Source organism: Eubalaena glacialis, chromosome 8, assembly GCF_028564815.1.
Source record: "Eubalaena glacialis isolate mEubGla1 chromosome 8, mEubGla1.1.hap2.+ XY, whole genome shotgun sequence".
Classification (NCBI taxonomy): domain Eukaryota; kingdom Metazoa; phylum Chordata; class Mammalia; order Artiodactyla; family Balaenidae; genus Eubalaena; species Eubalaena glacialis.
The window spans coordinates 60008339-60031663 of NC_083723.1; the positions used below are offsets into that span (position 1 = coordinate 60008339).

Consider the following 23325-nt stretch of genomic DNA (forward strand, 5'->3'; position numbering starts at 1 on the left):
TCTGGCTTCCTGCCTGGATTTCTCAGCCCAGAATCTGTCACTGTGCTCTCATACTTGAAGTTCCAATATTAGCTCAAATATGACTGAAACTATGTCTTTCACCCAGCTACTATCTATTCATCTAGGTGTCACTTCCTTGATGTGTCTTGTACTAGAGGGTAGGTTGGACATAGTTATGCATCCTTTCTTCTCTTTGCTATCCCAGTGTATTTCTGCTTTTGTTTTTTGGCCGTGCCATGTGGTTTGCGGGACCTTAGTTCCCCTACCAAAGATCAAATCCATGCCCCCTGCAGTGGAAGCACAGTGTTCCACCCACTGGGCTGCTGGGAATTCCCGCCCAATGTTGTTTTGGACAGACAGTTGATTATACTCAAAAGTTAGGAATGTTTATGATGATAGGTAATAGGAACAAATCCAGAAAAGCAACTGAGTTACAAAATAAGTAAGTGTGTGTTCCTATAAAGATACATAGAACACAGCAGTAGGTATTTCACAATCCAGTGCAATTTGGGAATCCAAGCAGATATGTAGACAGTTTACATAGGGGATTCTGTTAAAATAATACAGGACTAAGGCAAGATATCTGGAATCCTCTGATGTTCCATGCACAATCTCCATCTATAGAAGATTGGCTGGAAAAGTCAAGACTTTAGTCTCAGGGAGGTTGGACCCAAAAAGTTTACTGGGACATGAATAGAAGAGCAAGATAAGGCTCCAGGTTCTAAACTAGATTGTGAAGTGGGAATTGGATTGTGGGTAAACTTCAGATGTCAAGATGTTAAAAATGGAACTTGAGAATTGGAAAACGAGCAAGTTGAGTTGATGGTGATTCATCTGAATATGAATCAGAGCTTCTTAAATTGTCCCAGACCAAGATCATCACTGAGCCTCAGTTCATGGAAAATGCAGTCACAGAAATAGAGATTTTGGCTCTTAATTCATTAATTTATTCCTAGCGGTCTCCCACTAAGAATATTCCAGTGTAAACTATGACCAGTAAACTGTTAAAAAGTGACGTGAATAATTTTGAAGGCTGTTGTTTTCTCCAGGGTATTTATAAATGATTACTGATTGTGTATTCCTATGCATATGTGAAATGAAAAGCCCATCTTCAGGTGGTATCTCTGAGGTTCTGTGGAAGTCCTGTGTATAAGAAACCAAATTTTTCTTCTTCCCCTTCAGTTTTATCATGGAGCCAAGCTATGGTTAAAATAGTCTATTGGGATATATTATTCCAGGATTTACACGTCTATATATGTATGTCTCTGTAGGTATGTACAGAAGGGTCTGAATCTACATCTATAAACAAGAGGAAGTAAAAGGTGTTCTGCTAACTTAGAATAGTGCTTTATCATCCACAGAGAAGGATTTGAGAGTAAGGAGTCAGCTTCATGTCTCTTTTTAATATAGCAGCTGGTCTCTGAAGTAGTATAAGTTTCTGCCAAGGTGCACATCAAAGCAATTATTGTAATTTGTTGTATTTTAGGAATAGCTGTGATTATTTCAATCCCAATATTTCTTGCAATTCTATTGTTTCAGCTTTGTAATAAATTGAATGCTGTGCAAAAATGAAAATGTGCATTTTCTTCCGTAGGGAAACCTTCAATTTAGCAAGGGACACAGAATAACAAATTAACCTTGATCACAGTATTGAAAGTGCTGGCAAGATATATAATGAAAAATATTTATATATAGGAATCTGTACGGGCTTCAAACACGTTATAGTGTGCTCACACACACACACGCACACGCACACACCCCCAGAGAATCTCAACAAAAAGACAAACAACCCAGTTAAAAAATGGTCAAATGGCCAATAAGCACATGAAGAGGTGTTCAAGATCATTAGTCATTAGTAAATGACTACTCAAGTGCAAATCAAAACCATTTTATATCCATAGGATGGCTTTAATTAAAAAACTAAAAAATAACAAGTATTGGCAAAGATACGGAAAAACTGGAACCCTCATACGTTGCTGGTAGTAACGTAAAATAGTACAGCCCTGTGAAAATCTGTTTGGCAGTTCCTCAAAACGTTAAACATAGAATTACCATATGACCCAGCAATTCTCCTCTTAGGCATATACCCAAGAGAACTGAAGCATATATTTGAACAAACACACGTATACGTTAATGTTCATAGCATCATTATTCATGGAAACAACTCAAATGCACATCAGCTGATGAATGAATAAGCCAAATGTGGTATATTCATAAAATGGAATCTTTTTTACCTGTAAAGAGGAATGAACTACTGACACATGCTACAACATACATTAACCTTGAAGGCTTTATGCTAAGTGAAAGAAGTCAAACACAAAGACAATACATTATATAATTCCATTTGTATGAAAAGTCCAGGGTTTTGGATGCACTGTGTATTGTTAAGTTCAGCAAAGAATACCTTTTTTTTTTTTTAAACTAAGACTATTTCATTAATTTAGAAGTTATGTTATCAAAAGAAAAAGGGAAAAAGCATACTACCTACTCATTTATTTGCACATTAGTTCGTATAATACATAGGCAGTGTCCCCATTCTTGGTCAAAACATACTTTTTCCTGTTTGTTTTGTTTTTTTTTGGCCCTGCAGTGCAGCTTGCGGGATTTTAGTTCCCTGATCAGGGATTGAACCTGGGCCCGGGCAGTGAAAGCACCGAGTCCTAACCATTGGACTGCCAGGGAATTCCCCTGTTTCTTTTTTTGTGATTGCCTTTTCCAGTTAGATAGCCCTTCAAAAATGGTAAAGAACATTTTGCATGTTTGTCTTAAAATTTAATACCTGGTGATATTTATTTATATTTTAAGAAGTCTTTGTTTCTGGACTGGATTATATAACCACAGTAGCATATATAAATAATTTGTGTGTTTTCTATTTCTTATAGATTCTACAAAGAAATTAAAAGACGTTCTTGAAGAATTCCATGGTAATGGTGTGCTTGCAAAGTATAATCCTGAAGGGGTAAAACCTTTTTTCTTTATTTAAGTTTCATATAGATGTTTAGAGGAGGGATTTCTTAATAAAGAGTTCTTGGAAATAGATATTCATATACAAAATGAAATTCATAATGAAATGCTATTCTGGAAGATACATTAAATGGTGTACTGCTTTTTTCATCCAAAAACATTTTGCTAATGAAAAGAACATTTCTATATTGTGTGCCTGGAAGTGTATAGATTATTTATAATACATGCTAGGTTCTTTTCTTAAAAGTCAGGAAACAGTTTTAGATAGAACGGGAGAGAAAGTGTGCTGACCCTCACTCTATGACCTACAGATGTTAACCCCAAATGAACATTGGCATGGGGCAGGCAGTATTCCCTTGACTGAAGAAAGATTCTGTGATGGGTATAAGTGGTCTCTTACTTTAAAGAGCAGGCTTGGATACAAAGATAGGAATTTTTTCTCCTTATCTTGTTTTAGCCTGTTACCAGTAAGCTTATGAATCTTTCCCTATAAAAACTTGATGTCCTGTCAATTGCTTTGAAACACCTTGCTTGAATGAATGTCTTTCCCTCCCTAATTATTTGTTAATAACCTTGTCTTTAAGACATGGTTAGCTGAGAAATGTTACATATTGAATGTTTGATCATCATTGCTGTAAGTTCTTTTGCAGCTTCACCAAGTGACAGTTGGGTTGTATGGGAGCTAAAAGAAACTGCCCTTTGTAGAAGACTCTTTTGCCTGGATATATTATCTAGCCATTCATTAGATAGATTTGTTTGCTGATTAAAATGTGATCTGTTTTTTGTTTTTGTTATCATTGTGGTTTTGAATGTTTACAAAAGCACAGTTCTTGGCTATCCTTAGTATTTAACTTCTCTGGGATTCATAGAACTAATATTTTAGTCAAAACCGAATCTCTAAATTCTGACCTCAAAATGTTCATGTTGTTTTATAATTTCCTTTTAGCGTTTCTAATACGTACTATTCTTACTCCAATATTTACTATTTTTCCTTCCATATTTTTATTCTGTCCACATTCTGATACATAATTATACCTTTTAAAACTCTTTAACCTAAGATTTATTTTCTTTTTTAAAAATAAAGTTAATGTTTAATGCCTACAAATGATGCAGAAAATAGACAATTTAAAGCTACTCCCGTTTGCCTATAGCATGAGGGAAAAAAGCAGACATCTGGCCTACATTTTCCTCACATTTTATTTTCCTAGATGCTTTAGAGTGAGAGAAAGAATGTTGGCAGATAAATTGGTAGAACTGAAAATCTCCAAGACCAAGAAAGCAGGGTTGGAAAGGTAAAGATGACAGCTTTACTGAATTGCTGTAAGACCCCAAAAATTCATTAATATTTACATTTCCCAATCATAGTTGAAAACATGCATGTTATCTAATCTACATACAGAGAGAAAAACAGTTTTTTCCCCCTAAAGATAGCTGTTGGCTATAAATTCAGTTGGAATGTGATCTTGTTTGCAAAGTAGACTTTTTGCTTCAATTATTTCTTATTTAAAGGACTCTCAAGAATTGGTCTTACTGATATTATATGTTTCATGAGGATTATTAGTCACCATGTACTGGATTTATTGAGGTAATTACTAGACTCATTGTTAGACACACATATGATGTCAGCCTTTTCAATAATGTAATACCTCTCCATAAGTGCACAGATCTGCTCTTGAAATGCATTATTAAAATAATGAACAGTTGAAAAACAAAAAAGTTAGATCTCATTAAGACCCAAAAGTATTTCTAATTTAAGAGTGAAACCACTCTCAAATTTTAAAGGCATAGATGACTGACTACCTAATTGATGTTCAGTTGCACAAGAAAAATTAGAAAAGTGATTAATCTAGTCTTGCTTTAGAGTAAATGACTAATACTTTGTTTTCTAAAATGGAGATGGCCTGTATCATCCATATAAAATGTATTTGCAAAGAGAAAACAACCTAAATATCTCTTAAATTGCTTCTCCCCTTTATATAGTAAAGCTGCTTAAACAGTAGATGCATTATTTTTCTTATGATTCACTTGAACTACTGAATTATAAAAGCTCTGTGTATAAAAGCTTAATCCAATGAAAATGTGACCTGTTTAAGTCCATTTGAATAGAGGAGAAATGTGTAATATATGGATGACTCATTTATTTTTAATTCCTGTGAGGAAATAAATGACAGAATCATAAAATATAAATTTAAACAATGGCTTTAAAGATTCTTTAAGAATAAAAACTTGAGAAAGGTGTTGAGATAACCAAACAAATATGATTATAAAGTTTTTAAGTAAAGAAACTCATCTTAAGAAAAGTAAAATGACTTTCCCAAGATTAACCATCTAGGTTTGTGACAATAACCGTAGTTAAAATCTGGTTGTCTCGGATCCCAGTTTAGGACATTTCCTCTTCACTTAATTGGCTAGGCCATTAGAATGAGAGGGAAGACCTGAGGAGATGAGAAGGATAAGGGGAAGGGAAAGGTATTTCACATGGACTGAATGACATTGCATGTCATTGCAAGCATTACATTGCTTCTGTAATGAGCATAGCATGTTCCATTGCACATAATTATTACTGGCTCATGCCCAACAAGGTAAGAGATGCCTATTAGTTTCCACCTAATCTTATGTGGACAATATAAAGAGTATGATTACAGGTAGATTGTAGTGGCCATCCAGTCCTAGTGAGAAGGTTCATAGTAAAACACACTCAGAACATCTCAGATATAACTGATTCATGAGAGTCATAGAATTTTATACTATGAGAAAGAATCAGTTTGGCATTGCATATATAAATATTTTTTCCCTGGATTTCAAATTCCACACCAAATTATTTCATTGACATCTAAAGAGATGGGAAGAAATTAAGCAGTGGCTTATGTATGGAAAGATATTTGTCTTTAAAGGGGGGGAGAGAGGCTAGGTATGTTATTCTAATAGAAGGAAATAGGAGTGGGGAATAAGTACAATCGAATATATCTTTATATATACTGTTACATTTTCACATTCTTCTCTGGAAGGTTTTAATTATACTGTGTGTGTTATTCATTATATTTATCTCATGTCAATTAGAACTGTTTGCTTATTACATTCTAAGATTGGTTGATTCAATGATTCTCAAATTTCAGCTGGCATCAGAATCACCTGGGGGGTCTTCTTAAAACAGAGGTTGTTGCCTCCTCACCTTAGTTTCTGGAGTGGGGCTCAAAATGTTCTATTTTTATCAGTTTCCCAGCTGATGCTGAAGCTGCTATTTTGGAACCACATTTTTAGACCCATGGATCTAGGGTATGCTTTAAAATCAATCTGTAAACTTGACTTTTTAGTTAAATTATCAGCAATATGAGATAATAAGTATAAATTATCTTACCTTAACGCATGTATTCTTTCTTTCCTTGCATGCGCAGAAACAAGACATTCTTAAACAAGTAAGACATTTTCTTTTCTATTAAAATCTGTCTTTTCTTTCTTTATTCTGATGTGAGCTATGAATTTCTTATCCATATCACTGAGCTATACTTCTGTACCAATAAGATTCATATAATATACAATATTAACTGTAATACTTATAAAGTTATAAGTGACTGATATTTGTTTAAATTAAAGACTCAAATGGAGGAGCTGATACCTCAGTAGAATCAAAAAGGGTCCAGAGTGCAGGCTTCAGTTTTGTAGACTCTTGAACTTAATTTTCTAATTTCACTGAAATATAATCAGGCTCTGGTAAAATGATCTATTTAATGAAAGTCTTAAATTACTATTTTACAGTGGGAGATTTAATAATTGCTTTTAAATGAGATGGATAAGGACTTTTTAATTGGTCGACAGTGCTGTTAGAATCTGTGAAGAAAATATGAGTGAAAAGCTCTTGATTTTAGTCCTCGTGGGAAAAAGAGCAATCCATCTGTTGTTTCAACCACTCTCTCCTAGTAAAGTCCATTTTGTCAAGGAAGTTTTAGGTCCATAGTTCTGTTGGATACCTAGAATTACAACACGTTTTTGAGTTCTCTAAATGGATGTTTATATCCTACTGGGACTATATCTTAGTAAAATGCATGAGCTGTCTAGAACCATAACATTGTCTCCCTTGGACGATACTGAATGTGTACTAGTTGCTTCTTATTCACAAGTTTCCCTGTTGTTTCAATGACAATAAGCATTGCAGTTTCATCCCCAACATGTCCCAGTACAATTGATTACGTCAGAATGATCTTGACTGACTTAGACACTGGTCCTACATACTACAGTCTCCTAGGATGAAGCACAACTGAAATGGCAACTCATTGACGGTGATGATTTTTACCAGCCCCTTTCACAGGATGACCTTTCCCTGATCTCATCCCTGACCTCTGTGGAAACCTACTAGCTCCCCCAAAGACAGTCTACATGAGCTTTATGTTGTTAGGAGGCAACTCCTCAGAGTAAACAGTTGCTTTTATTAAGCAGGCCCTAGCTTTTAAAGGGCATTTGTTGAACACCTTACTCAACAAACACACCATTCTGCACAACCTTCATCCCTGCTCCAGGCTGTTTGAAAACTGATGGCAAATGAGCGTCTTTTCTTGGGGTCAGTAGAATGAGCTTCTTCCTTCCTTTTCCTGGCTCAGCCTTTGTTCCATATGCAGTTGTTTAGTAGGGAAGCAATTTCAGTTGCAGAGTAGAAAGAATGCGGAAAGCTGAGGGTAGCCAAAAGGAAAAAGAATGAGGGCATGCATACTTATTACTCTATGTGTGTTCTTTGTTTATCAGTGTTCCGTGAGTGTAGGGTTTTCTTTTTACATTTCCTGTCAGTAGATGATTCTTGGCCTAAGGCTGAGTTAAGTTTTCATAGCTCCCTGGGCGTACTCTATCTTTGTACTCAGTACTCTGTACTGGGTTTGTGTTATTCAGACAAGTGAGTTGCTTCAACCCCTTAAAAGAAACCTGGGATTTCAGAACCTACATTTTGTAGTGCTGCTGCCTAATGTATATTTGAAATGTCTTTAACAAGGATATTGACACTATTATAATTATTAGCAATGATATAAACACCCTTGTGTTGTAAGCTATAATTGTACTTCCAGAACCAAATTCAACCTTTGCCATTAAAGAAAGCACCTGGAAAGTATAACAGAGAAAACATGGTCTTAGGTTTCCAACTGAACTGAGTTCAAATCCATATCTGCCACATATGAGCAGGTCTTGGACAAGTTACTTCATCTCTCCTAGCCTGAGTTTGTTCACCTATAAAATGAAGAGAGTATTGGCTCTACTGAGTTGTCAAAAGGGTTAAATTCTAAAGTATATGCAAAATACTTAAGTCTCTGTCTGCCAGGTGTTCCGTTGATGTTTTGAGGCAGTGGCTGTGGATCACACTGTAAGGAGCACCATGATTTCATATGAAAGTTCTGGAAAATTTATGAAAGGTGAAAGGGAGAATATCTGAGACACTCCAACCAATCCTGTAACCTTAATTTTCTCAGAGCCTCACTTTTCTCATCTATAAAGTAGTAAATATAACGCTGTCACTCTGATGTCTTTCCCAACGCTAAATTAATTTCCTTCTACCGTGAGGTATGAGTGGAGGACATGACATGTGATTTGCTTCCCCTACCAGGCCTGGTTGCAATCCAGAGTGCTGTCCTGGCGGGAGTTATGGTGTCTGTTGTATTTGCTCCACCTCTCACAACTGCATAAATGCCAGGACAATTAGTTAGCAAGGAATGGATGTAACATGTTAACCAGTATTTCTGCTTCTCTTCCCTATTACTATCAGCACAATTTCAGTCATCTTCCTCCTCTTATCAAAGCTACAACCAGAACACAGTTTTGAAAACATACCAGCAAATTGAAGAATAAAATGCCTACTACAATTGTTATTAACCCAATTTTGACTGTGTAATACTTATTGTTGAAATACGTAGTAACTTTTATTTCACCATGTTGCTTCAGTTTTTATGCCTTGATACTCAGAGAATTGCTCTTGCATAGAATGGAACCACATCCAACAATTTGAGAAAATATTTGCATGGATACTTGTGAGATTAATTAGTTATGTCATAATTAAACAAATCAAGTTGAATAACTTCTTGCAGGTTTCTTTTAATTGCATTGAGGATCAAATCTCAACATTTACCAAAAAAACAAACTATTTTATATCTATGAAAACATCTTGAATTTGAGAACGGACCATCTGCTACATCTATGCAAAATTGAAAGCTTGGATTAATGATTTGACTGCTTCAAGTGGCTAGGTGATATCTGTTACAGTTGATATGTCACAGTTGATCCATTTCTCCCTTAACGTTCTGTAATAAATATACAGAAATTTAACAATAGGTAAATATTTAGGGTATATAAAATACAATTATACTAATTGCTTCCAATTGCTTTCTCTACAGATGAGTTTTAAAAACAAGGTTAAATAATTTGAAAAATAAACTAGTAACTCTCCTGAGTTTAATCATAACAGCTAACTTTGATATGCAGTATTTAAACATTCTGTGTAGGTTGCTCTTTCATTTCTTTCATAACATTGATTAAATAATTTATACGAGTTAAAAATCAGGTTAGAGAAAAAGTGATGCTGGGATCTTCAGGTGATCTTTTTCACTTCTTCAGGGACAAGTAGAGCAAACTCTTTAGGTGCTTGCTACAACTAAAACTTATCTTAAGGTTTGTATGTTGTTTTTGTTTGTGTGTTTTCATCAACAGGAATAGTTTTTTTGAGCAGAAGTACATTTAAGGATATTAGGGGGAAATAAATCTAGAGATTTGTGTAGAAAGGCCTAGAGTGTCTAAGGATTTTAAGGTTTTTTTTAATAGGTAAAGGAAATCATGAATGATATTCCTAAGATCAATGAGTTAAATTTTCCACTTAGGAAAATACTTCTAAACCAATGTGAACAACAGGCTTGAGTTATAGAGAAGACCAGGTATGAGTTATTGAAGCAGTCCAATCAAATGATGAAAACTGGGAGGGCAGTTGGGGTTGTAATAGAGGTCGGGGGCAGAGTTAGAACACATTGCAGATATATGGTCAAAAGTAATAGGTTACACTTAGTATGTCAAAAAGAGTTACAGTCAACTCAGAGTTTTCAAGATTGTGGAACTGAGTAGAGATAGTTATGCCATTACTTTTTATTTTTATACTTTATTTTATTTCCCTTTTTTCTCTAATGGCTAGTTTATTGATACACTAGTCAATACATTTGACGGTGATAAACCAGTTGTACTAGGTATGAATATTGAAAAATCAAAATCTGTCTATAGAATTATACTTTGATTAACTATAACATAGTAGCCTTTGAAGTCAGAAATATTTAGGTCCTTGGCACTAACTAGGAGCTTTTGGCTTTGGGCAATTTGCTTGACTTTTCTGAGCCTCAGCTTTCTGTCTATAAAATAGGAGTGATAGTAGCATTTACTTAAGGGGTTATCGTGAGGATTGAAGTATGGCATACATGTAACATATTAATATTTAGTGCAGTTCCTGGAACACAATAACGTTTAGAGAGTTTCCATGATATGCAACAAACATATTAAGCAAACACCTAATTTTATTTTTCCACTTATGGATGATAGAGTGTATCACTAACTATGAAGATTAAAAGGAGATATTGGAGGCTTTAAGAAAGAGTTTGGCATAAAAGCATGCACTGGTGAGAGATAAATATACAGAAAGTGAGAAAAGCACTTGGAACAAAAATAATTGGGTTGCATCCCAAATGCATTTATTGCATGTATATTATATACTGGATATTGTATCTGGACCTGTGGGAGAAATAGAAATGGTCAAGATGATCTTTGCTATCAAAAAGTGTCAAACTATTAAATATATTTTCAAATTGCTGACAAAATGCTTCAACTCAGGGAATTCTTAAGCCCTGAATTCTTAAGCCTTTACCCAGTTGTAAAGTGTCAATCCCTCACTCTCACATGCTGGCTGAGTATTTCCTAGTCTGTCTTCTACACCTTCCCATCTTGATATTTCTCCCAATAATAACCCTGGTATATTTGGACCTTGATGGATTAGAAAGAATAGAATTTATAGGATAGTATATATTTGAAACCATTCCAAATTTTTGGTTATTTTGTTATCATTAGTTTTGTTGACTTTATTCTATTTTAATCTGCTACAATATTAAATATATAGACATATGCTATTATACTTTAAAATAATCTCATTTGAGATTTATTAAGTAAAACAGTATATTCCTGCTCAGAAGCTTTTTCTATTTATTCTATTTCACAAATTCTTACCATCCTACCTGAATCAATTTTCTTTGTTGCTAGATTTCCTACAAAGAGGTAATTGAGTGAAATTGTGCTATTTTTTTTTCTTTTTTTGTTATTCCAGTGTCCATACTTCAAATATATAGGAAGACTTACAATGTAAAAGACACTGTTTTAAGCACTATGTGATGCAGTGTTGTGTTGGATCTTATAGTCTAGCAGGGAAGAAGAGATACTTGTAATTCTGCCTGCACACATACCTTCGTTAAGTGAACCCCCTTTGGAAATTTTCTTTCAAAGTAAAGATGCAAGTAAGCAATCATTAAAAACTGACATTATTAATGAAAATTATATATGCATAGTTGTTCCCAAAATCTTTATTGAGTTTTATTTTTTGAGGAGAAATAACTTATAGAGCATTTGGTGTGTGCCTCAGTAACAATTCACAGCAGTTCTAGTGACAGCACTGAAACATAGGCAAGACAACGTCCTACTCCATGAAAGTGGATTCCCGCTAAGTACAAAATGTAGTTGGATACAGACTCTTTTTTTTTTTAAAGTAGAGGGAAGGATTTTTTTTTTTTTTAATTTATTTTTTTATTTTTGGCTGTGTTGGGTCTTCGTTTCATGCGAGGGCTTTCTCTAGTTGCGGCAAGCGGGAGCCACTCTTCATCGCGGTGCGCGGGCCTCTCACTATCGCGGCCTCTCTTGTTGCGGGGCACAGTCTCCAAACACGCAGGCTCAGTAGTTGTGGCTCACGGGCCCAGTTGCTCCGCAGCATGTGGGATCTTCCCAGACCAGGGCTCGAACCCGTGTCCCCTGCATTGGCAGGCAGATTCTCAACCACTGTGCCACCAGGGAAGCCCTGGATACAGACTCTTGATCACAAGATATACTGAAAATCACGACAAAAATAATCTGCTTAAAATTCTTCCAATCCATTATTTGTATTTCATAATTACTAAAATAACTTGGAGTAGCATTGTTTGTTATTCTTGCCATTTATCGTCTTACTGAAAAACATGTTTCTAATTTTCTCTTTACTGAGACTTAATAAATGTTGGTTTTAGGTAAAGACAAGTACAACTAATAAATTATGCACCTCTGAGGTAGTACAAATAATTTCATTTGCCAAAACTAAGTTTTAAAAATCCAGTGTGAAATTCACACTTTCACTTTCACTCTTTATCTTTAACAGAAGTTTCTCCATGGCAGTTTTAGGAGACTATCAAGGAGCTCTCTGAAATTTGAAGTAATGAACAATAAATTGCAATACAAAATAAGCATAAACAATGAGACATTTAAAGTGCACATTTTTCTTCTGAAAGTATTTTAATATAAAAAATATGTATTTGAAATCTCAGGAAGTTAGCCATGCTACATATTAATTTATATACTTTGGTTCGATGACCTTTACATCAATGTTCAATTTAATATAATTAGTTAATGATATAAATTAGACAGCAGAATGGAAATGGAAATGGTGAAAGAAAGCCTCTAATTTAAGTTACTGCCTACCTCATTTGATCAGAGTTCTTTTGCCCAGTAGTCAACAGTATTGTACACATAGCAGGTACTCAGTCCATACTTGCTGGTAAATGAAGTAAAGTCATTTCTTTGTTAATGGTTTTAGCTAGTACCTTAATCTAATCTATAATAGTTCAATGATTCCTTTTTTCTTTTTTTTTTTTAATTTTATTTTATTTTATTTATTTATGGCTGTGTTGTGTCTTCGTTTCTGTGCGAGGGCTTTCTCTCGTTGCGGCAAGCGGGGGCCACTCTTCATCGCGGTGCGCGGGCCTCTCATTATCGTGGCCTCTCTTGTCGTGGAGCACAGGCTCCAGACGCGCAGGCTCAGTAATTGTGGCTCACGGGCCCAGTTGCTCCGCGGCATGGGGGATCTTCCCAGACCAGGGCTCGAACCCGTGTCCCCTGCATTGGCAGGAGGATTCTTAACCACTGCGCCACCAGGGAAGCCCCCCTTTTTTCTTTTAAAGATCACTTATTAATCAGCTGTGTATACAAGTTTGTTAGAAAATGTGAAAATTAGACTATCTTTTGTGTGATATAAAAGTTATAAGATCCTATTATATAAAATGATCCTATTATATGAAAGAGTCTTATGATCCTATTATGGTCATATGATCCTGTTAAAATGTGTTAGATCATGTGATCTCCTGCTGCAATCCCTCCAGTAACTGTTCCTCTCACTCTACCTTAAAAGCATAATGCTTTATTGATGGTCTAGTATATGTTACAGCATCAGCCCCCATCCACACACCACCAAAGATCCTATCTTGTACTTCCTGTCTATGACTCGCATCCTCCCTCAGTCCTGCTCTGGACTACTGCTCCTCCTCACTAGCTCCTACAGCAAATCCTCTCAAACAGGAGCATCTTAATACCTCAGGATATTCGCACCACCTGTTTGATCTGCAATGTTCTTTCTCCAAAGATGTACGAAGCTCTCTCCCTCATCTCATTTAAATCTTTATTCACAGAACCGATTCTCATTTCCTAGTCATCAGATTTAAAACTGTAAGCACCCCTCCCCCACATATAAACCTTTCCTTCTTTATTTTTTTCGACAACATTTAATACCTTCAGACACTGTACATTTATCCTGTTTATTTTGGTGTTTTTCTTATTCCCTTCATTAGAAGATAAGCCTCCTGGTGGAAGGAGTTTTGCATATATCAGTAACATCTTTACCACACCACCGAGAACAGAGCCCAGTACAAAGTGGATGTATGCATAATGAACGTTTGCTGATTATGAGAAAATCTTCATCCCAAGACTGCCAAAATAAATTAAAGTAATGATAGAATGACGACATTTATATTCATTCACTTTGAATCTACTTGGATGAATGCTAGAGTTATTTCTTTAGTATTAGCAGGGATTTAAACACCAAGAAACCAGATGGTCAGATATAGTAATGAAAGGCATATAGAAATGTGTTTTTGGATTTATGCCAACTTGGCAGCAACATCTGAGCAGCTTCCCAAGTTTGTATTCTTTACAGATTCTCTGTGTTATCTCCCTAAATAGTCTGTGCCTGTTCCTTCAGGAAAAAAAAAAAATGAAAAAGCAGTTTTCAAAATTTTAAACATCATTTGGTGTATCTGTCTTTGAGCTTACAGCCAGTTCGATTTTTGAACACTCATTCAACTGCCTGACCCTACTTTTTTCATTAGTGTTTCTATTGCTATGCATATAAATGATCTCATTCTATTTAAAGGTCACAGTCTTCAAAAACCAATGCTAATGCTGCTAGATGACAGCAGTAGAAAATAAGATACTTAAATTTCAAGGTATTCTGCTAAATCATGAGATAAGGAAAATGTATAGATTGAGGACATTATCCACTTACAGAAATGTTTGGTACTTTGGACAACATAGAATTTTAGAAAAGATTGGAAAATCTTTTGCTAATAAGAAAGAAATGGGTTAACCAGGAAAGGCATTGAAGATTAATTCCTCAGTGAATCTGAAACACTGAAGCAGCTGCCTTTTGGCTCTGAAGAAGTTTGGGTTTTGCAGCATTGTAAGCTGTGTGTAATGACAGGAAATGTAAGAGAAAGGAAGTTTGCTGCCACCAATAATGTAAAGAAGTTGGAGGAAAAAGTTGACATCATCAGTAAAACTTTAGTCATAAATAGGATGACATCATCTCATGGAAATCATTTAAGAACTAAGGAAATCTTTATTCTATTCTTATGTCTACGATAAGTTTTTATTTTTTTTTAAAGTAAGATAATCTATTTTTAAAGGCTTGCTTTCTGAAGGCAGTAATTTGCCAATGTTGCCTGACACAGAAAAATTACATCAGAATATCTAAGACCCAAAAAACAGAGGGTTAGATTTGGAATAATGCAATGAAATTCTAATTTCCTGGACCAATAAAGAGGTGGGCAAATTAAGATAATGAAAAAACCCATCTAACCTCAAACAAGTGCTTCTTTTTACTTATTCCCTTTTTTTTTTTTTTACTATTTTATTTCTTTTACATCCTATGTGTCCAAGGGTGCATTAAGTGCTTTACATCAATTTATTATTACTTTTAGGCAGCAATGCTGAACAGTTGATCTTATATGGAGGAAATTAAGGTGTAGAGATGTCAGATAATAAGACTAAGATATTTTTTGATTGCTGAGCAAGGGAGAGCTACAACACTGGAGAAAATTCAGAAAGTTTTCCTGAGATCTGAAAAAAGAAGGACCAAGGAGAAATGTATTCCTTATTAAGAGGGATGTCATACATTAAGTTCACTTCTTCCTTTTGGTTGGATATTTTTCTGGTTTTCATCATTAAACCACAAGCACCGATTTCAAGGAGGTCCTATGTGGGTTATCACACTTGGGATGTGGCAGATTTTTCCTTAAAAAGAGCAGATACGTTTCTTGCCCCAAATCACTCAGGTGGTGAGTGGAGGTATTGGAATATGAAACAAAATCATTTTATTCTGAAGTCCTTGTTTTTGTTTTTGTTTTTGTTGGTTGGTTGGTTGGTTGTTGTTGTTTTCCTGTGTTACCACGTCAAACCCTTGGCTTGAAATGATTCTGTTTTAAAATATAATCTTATTGTGAAGGAAGATTCAGAGAAAAAAATTTCAGCAATTATAGTCTTTTGTTCCCATTTTTTTACCTGGTTTCTCAAAAAAAAACAAAAACAAGTGAAAAACAAGTAAACAACAACAATTTAAAAAAACACCCACCAAAAAACAATGAACCATGTAATGATTCGTTAAATGCAAATGGAAACATTTAAGTTAATATGGTTTTAAGGCTCATTCATCAAATACGATTTGTAATTCTTCCTAACAAATCAAGAGGTTGGTATTATAGATGAAGAATTTGAGGCACAGAGAACTTAATAAATTGCCCACTGTCACACAGTTGGAAAGTGTTGGATCTGAGAGTTTATCCAGGTAGCCTGACTTCAAAACCATGCTCTGTCATCTGTTATGTTTCCAAACACAGTGCTGACTACAAAAGGGTACAGGAAGAAAAGCAACTATAAGTAACTTTGATTTTAATCACAATGCTTGTGAATGTTTACCATACAAATTTCCTATAACTTTGCATATAAAATTAACTCCTGCGTTCCCCATAGCCCTTCTTACATGTTGAAGATTATTGACAAGTGTTGGTCACTCATCCAGCTGAGTGTGGATTACTTCTCTTTTGATGGGCCATCCTGAGGAATCCTATTAGTAAGAAGAGGTGCCCTGCTCAAGGCAACTTATTTGGATATACTAGTCTGGCTGCTGGCCTCATCTGTGTATTTTGAAACCTTAGCTTCATTCATTGTGGCAAATTGCTTTTTGAAAGTACTTCTGCTAATTGATGCTATTCTTTATATATTCATGTTATTCACAGTTTTTAGTTTTGTGGTTCAATCCACTAGTAGAATTTACAATATTCTGTGGTGGAGGTGATTCATTAAATATGGAAGGAAATGAAGTCTTTTTACCGCCACCAATATAAACATCTGAAGTGCCCTTCTGAGAATTAATAAGCAAAACAAGACTAAGTTATGTTTAACCAAAAATGTCAGATTAAGTTGTAGACAGAGTCTTGGAACCATTCATAAATAAAGTGAAGTTTTTGGCTTTGTTTTGTATTAGCTTGAGGTTATGTTAGGTACAAAAGCATACACAGTACATATACTTAAAGGGCATGCGATCTAATCTGCAAAATTTTACTTTCTCATAATGACACCCCTGTATGTCTGATTCCCTTTTGGGTTTATTCAAAACAGTACAATAATAAAATTGGTTGTTCTCTACCACCTTATCCCAATACTTTTACATAGGAAAAATGGACTTTTTGTATCCAAAATAGCAGTTTATGGAATTTTATTCTCCTCTGCCAGGATTCTGTAAAAAATTAGGAGCATTAATCTGCCAAGTTTTATTTTTTCCTTATTTTTAGTTTCATCTCAGTTACGTTAAACTGGGTAATAAAAAAATGCCCTTCAAGGGCTTCCTATGAGGCCTATAGCCCTTGCAGTCTCTTGATCTGGACAGATGTGGCTTTATCTCAGTTTCTTCTCTGTAGGTTTCCTAGTCCCTTCAAATGGCCTACTGGATAGTATCCAACACAACTCCAGGGGCCTTCTCTTCCATGAGGTCTACAGCTATTTCCCAGGCAACATTTATGCGTCATTGTCCCTGCAGTCACAAGGAGGGTTGGCCAAGCCCAGTACAATACCATTTTCTTTTCTTTGTCCCGAGTACCTGTATCCTTGTCCTCAGTTTCCCAGGCAGGAGTCAGATCCTGGCCCACTGTCCCCATCTGCTTGGAGAAAGCAATCTCTCTTAGTAGCTCCTGTGAAATCCTCTCATTAACTTGAGGATAGAAGGTGGCTCCCATCACCATTTCCCCAAGTAGACAAGGAGATTCTCAAAGTAGCAATGGTTCTTTGCATGTAAATGTCGACGCTTTTATAGTCCTGCAATGAGTAAGAGTGGGCATGGATCTTGAAGTAGATTTCTTTGAAAATCTGCATAGGAAGATTTAGAATTTCACTTTAGAATTTCATATCCATTCGTCTTGGTGTTAGGGTGAAACTTTCATGCCAACCACTTTCTCCAATTGTCGAAAACAATATTCACCATTAGAGACAAAGAAAGGAGATGAGAGAAATACCTTTCTTTCTGAGTATTCATGCTGTGTGCATGATTCTGCATTGGCATCTTCACATAATTGTCTGATTTAATCATCATAACAACTTTATGGGATTGGGAATATTACACTCAATTTACAGAGGAGGAAATTAAGTTTCAGAGGGTAAAATTTTTAAGGCCACATAGATACTGTGGAAATAGAGATGTCTGAGTGAAAAGCTCCTGCTTTTCTTGCTCCATTATTGCAGGTAAGACATACAAATCTAATCACCAGTGTCAACCTAGGACTGACTGCCCGATTTAGTTCTCAAATAGTTACCTTCCTTTTGTAGACTTGGATTTAAGAATGTTTGAGGTCGTGTCTACTACTAATGATTTTGAGCATAGCACAAAATCTTAACATTGGCTGAGTCTTAAAATATATGTTTAAATTTTTTTTTCAGACGATAGATTTTGAAGGTTTCAAGCTATTTATGAAGACATTCCTGGAAGCCGAGCTTCCTGATGATTTCACAACACACCTTTTCATGTCATTTAGCAACAAGTTTCCTCATTCTAGTCCAATGGTAAAAAGTAAGCCTGCTCTCCTCTCAGGTGGTAAGTTTAATTATTTACTTTAAAAATGTATGTAATGCAAAAACCTCAAAGGGAAAAATCATTATAAGTTCTCTATAAGATGAGATGATTTGTTTAAAAATTACCTTTATTGCAGGATTTATCCTTTTATATTAAGACTGTGCAACTAAGCATTAGAGAAAATATACTTTATCATTATTCATCACTTGTCATTTCAGTGTCTTAGAAGTCTATGTTTAGGTAATAATTTTAAGAGATACTTCCATCAAATATAGGAAAGTGCCCTTTTAAATGACTGGAATATATATATATAAAAATATATGTAGTCACAAGGCAGTTATGTAAAAACATAGTATTTAATATCCATTGTTCAAATTACCAATATACTTTCACATTTTTAGATTTGTAAGCTCAGAACAGAGTTTTAATTTTTCTCTTAGATACTTAATTCAGTTTATCACCATAGAGATGGTTGGTTCTCTCATTAGGTGTAGCTTTTTAGAGATGTCTAATGCATTACTACCTGTCACTAATTGTATCACTCTCCACACAGTCAGGAAAATAGAAATCTCACTCTATTACTTTAGAAAACGTGCAATAGGAAACTGGTTAAACAGTGTTGGAGAGTTGAAAAGGTGACGAGGAACACTGAGACACACTGAGGTAGAACCATAGGAAGCAGATGCCTCCCCTGGGTTGGTGTCATCAAAACCCAGAAGCTTGGAAGGAGGACCTCTTGGGGCTGGGAGGCAGAGTTGGGGGGTGGGTGTTGCCTGGCAGGTCTCGCTGTCAGACTCCTGTGGAGGGGACCCTTCCTGACTGGCTCTGATAGCTCAGGAGCTCAGGGAGGTTTGTGCAGCCCTGGAAGTCAGACCTCTTACAGCATCACCATGGTCTGTGCAGGACTCAATTGCGGGAGCTCACTGCGCCTTCTTGGTCTGGCAGTAAGCTGGAGTCTAGAGCGCCTTGCTACTGGACCCAGGTGCTGGGACGGTGAAATGCTGGAGAGATCTAACAGATAAGTGCAGGTAGACCAGCAGGAACTAGTCCCTTCTCCCGCCTCCCTTCTCTTCTCTCCCTAGTGCCCCCTGTGAACCCAACAGGTTTCCACCTGGCAATGGAGAAATGTAGTCTACAGCAGTGTTTCCCAAACTCTTTGATCTCAGGACTCTTTTAGGCTCTTGAAAATTATTGAGGACCCCAAAATGCTCTTGTTTATATGGGTGATATTTATTTCTATTTACCATATTAGAGATGACACATTCTAGAAATTACAATGATCGGCCCCTCAGATGTTGACAAAAATAACATCTTTATGAAAAATGACTATTTTCAAAAACAAAAACAAAATAGTGAGAAGATTGACATTATTTCACACTGTTGCAAATGACTAACGTCCAACTTCATAGAAGACAGCTGAATAACCACATCTGCTGCTGTGTTGCCATATCATGTCAGGTAGCCCCTTGAAAACTCCACTGTACACCCATGAGAGAATGAGAGTGAAAAAACCAAATGATATCTCAGAATCATCACTGATAGCATTTTGACCTTACAGATCCCCTGAGAGGGGATTAAGCATCCTATGGGAGCCACTGGTCGAGATTTCCCGTCCTAGCATCACAACATAGAATATCGAAGTGTGGGTAAAGAGGTGAGGAGAATTTTACTAATTAGCACTCTAATAAATAAAAAACTTAAAACATATAATCAAGAAATAGGTGATTGAGCCATAAACAAAACTTGGGCAATCTGATGAAGAGTCCACACTATGAAGCCTTATGTTGAGCTGCTTCCCTTTCTGTTAATGAAGTAAAATATTTTTCCCCGAGCCATCACATGTTGGTTCAAGCTTTTTAACAGATGTACACCTTCCATATGCTGTATTTTGATCCCTTCAAAATATAGAACAATTAATATGCTTATAATCTTTAACTACCCATCAAATATTTTTGTTCCTGAAATAATTCCCCTTATGCCATGAACTGAGAGGACTCCCCACACTTGCTGTTTTCTCTGAATGAGTTCCGTTTAGTTTGTCCTAAAGTGTGGTTTCAGAGCTTACCAGTGTTCTGGGCTGAAAATTTTTATATGAGACGGGTTTTTACTTGGATCTAGAAATTGAAACTTCTGTGTTCTCCGTTTCATGCTATAAATGGATTGCATATTCCTTAGAAATAACAAAGTTGTCCCTTATTTAAATTTACATGAAGCAATACTGTCCTTGGGAAACACTGTCTTCTTTAAGAAGACAAATACTGTCTTCTTTGAGAAAGAAGGGGGAACATTTTTTGATATGTTGTCTCTCTGAGTCAACAGACTCAGACTAATTGTGTCATACTTGGAGGAAGGAGACAATCTAATTACTTTGGTAGTTTTATAAGAAATTCAAACCTCAAACCCTCTTTTCTTCAAGATAGCACATAGTAAGTACTACATAGAAGATACCAAATTTACAAGGAGTAGAGATCAAACCATGTTTCAAAATGGGAAAAAAAAAATAAGGAATAACAGCTTGTACTTCTTTTGGGACAATCACACATCCTGCATAGACCTACTTGAAAGGAATTGTAAGATAGGCTGTGTAACCCTCATGCAGCAGTAATAAATTAAACTGTGATGCCTTTTCAAAGCGTGGCCTCCACATTTTAAGACATAGGTGCATAGTGTCCTTTGTAGGACTGTTTCTCATCCTATGTATTTTCAGAATAACCTTTGATAGTGGTTTTTTTTTCTGGGAAATAAGGAACCCTGGACAGTAATAAAATTTTCAAGGCCTGGGGTAGCCTTGACTCAGAAACTGAAAGATAAATAGATTTTTATTCCTAGAAACTTGCTTTGCAATAATCTAAGTTATCTACGCAAGATGTATCTGTGGTTGAAAAAATCACAAATTATTTTTGAATAAAGAGGTGCTATATAATCTGCTTTGTTTATCTGCTCTGAGAGTTCACATATTTCATTACCACATTACCATCAGGAATATGGTAGCCATTCTTGATTCTGTATATCAACTGAACAATAAAGGCTTCTCAATAAGAAGACAAACTTTTTAAAAGGAAAAAAATGTTATTCTTGTTAATGAACAGTGATCACATATTTGGTAAAAGTAAAGCATTTAGTTTTTATAGAATAAAACATTTAAAAATAATTATAAATAGGTATAAAAGTTGTGTGTATGTAGTTGTGTTTTGTTGAACCTAATGATCCATCTGGCATTTCAAGTAGTGGATGATGTATTGTTTTGGAACATTTTGTTTCCGTTAAGTGCCTCTTATCCCCTATTTAAATATAAGATGATTAATTCTGCTGTTCCCATGTTGGACTTTTAGTTTTGAAATATATCCCCAATATACCATCTTTCCAGCTTTCTTAGAACCTCTTCTGCTTCATTGTAAATCCCATATCCCTAATCCTAAACCTCTCGGCTATTCCAACGAGCAATTTCTGATCTTACCTTCATCCCTAGAATCTATCACTTGAACTATTATCTTTACAGAAATGTTTAATGATTTGGAATCCTTTTTTTTTTTTTCCGCAAGTGGCTCACAAACCCTCAACCATGGATCACTATTATGATCCCATATTTCAGTCCCTGCTATTTGCACACTGAGCATAAGCAGGGAGAAATCTCATAAATATGCATGCAGGTTGTTGCCACTACACGTCCCTAACACCCAGTATTAACATGGCCTTAACACCTCTTCAGCTTTTAAAAAAATCTATTCTGAAAAGTATTTATTCTTGATACTGTCTCCTAGATCAATCAGGTTAAACTTTTTAAACCTCCTTTAGTTTATTCATATCTTTCCCCTCACTCTCAACAGATGACTTTTTTTTTTCACATCATCCAAAAAAACAGGTGCTGTCTAAAATAAAATGCTCAATTGTTTCCCACACAACCCAAAATGGTTTCTTCAGCTCACAGAGAATACATATTACTATATTCCAGATGGAACCCTTCATCTGAGTGAGTGTTCCATAAGGAATCAAACTAAGTGGATTGGAAAGTCAAATAATTACATTCTACCCAAATCTGCTTCTATTCCTATCTTCTTTCTGGGTGAAAGGAACCTGAGTATTTATCAATTTCCCTACCCTAAAATCTTGGTCCCTTCCTACCCTTCACTGCCTCACTACTTAGGTTTAGTTAATCACAAAATGCTCTCTATAACTCGTTGTAACTTCTTCTCAAACCTTCTGCCAGTGTCAGTTTGATACATCATTGTTTGTGTCATAGACTATCAATTAGCATGACTCCCAGTCAGGCCCTGCCCTCCCATCTGCAAAATGTTCTTTCTAACACAGGAGCCTGATGATATTATTCGTGGGTTCCCAAGTGCAGACTTTCACGATCACCTTGTGGAATGTTTTTTTAAACCTTTATTTCCCAAGTAAACGTAAATCCTTGATATTTAAAGCCGATTAAAGCAGAGTTACTTTGCTTTGGGGGTGGTGCAGGAGAGGTCGAAGTGCAGGGCGTCCTAGTAACTCTGCCTTCCCCCTGCCTCTGGAGACACCCCCTCCTGAAGTGACCTTACAGAGACTCCAGGGCCTGCGCAGTGCAGTTAAGAAGATGATAAAATCTGAGTTCCATAGCATTAAGCCCATGCCATGCAGCTTATAGAGTCTGCCTACCGTCCTCATTCTCTGTCTCCTTGCCCCATGCATCCAGATTCTTTTCATATCCAACTGTTTGCTGTGACTTAAAACCTGCTGTGCTTACTCAGGACTCTGGGCTTTTCTGCGTGATGTGCCCTCTGCCCTTATTTCACAGCAAAACCCAGCTCCTTCAGGTCTCAGCTAATGCTTCATTTTAATTCAAGAGCATGTGCTGTGTTCCATGCTAGGGATGCAGTGATCAGTGAGATGGGATACCTAGAGAGTGTAGCTGGGAAGCAACCCTGTCACCCTTGTTAAAGTCCCACCATCTGCCTCTTGTAGATTAGCTG

The 23325-nt window shown here is 36.0% G+C and overlaps 1 protein-coding gene across 2 annotated transcripts in view; it reads left to right on the top strand.

Moving 5' to 3' along the window:
• DGKB (diacylglycerol kinase beta) overlaps positions 1 to 23325 on the top strand; it is a 645545-nt gene that overhangs the window by 98377 nt on the left and 523843 nt on the right. For both annotated transcript variants that reach the window (XM_061197732.1, XM_061197733.1), the window contains exons 2-4: positions 2883 to 2959; positions 6360 to 6380; positions 18241 to 18394. In XM_061197732.1, coding sequence (XP_061053715.1) covers positions 2883 to 2959; positions 6360 to 6380; positions 18241 to 18394 — 252 coding nt within the window. The remainder of the gene's footprint in view (positions 1 to 2882; positions 2960 to 6359; positions 6381 to 18240; positions 18395 to 23325) is intronic.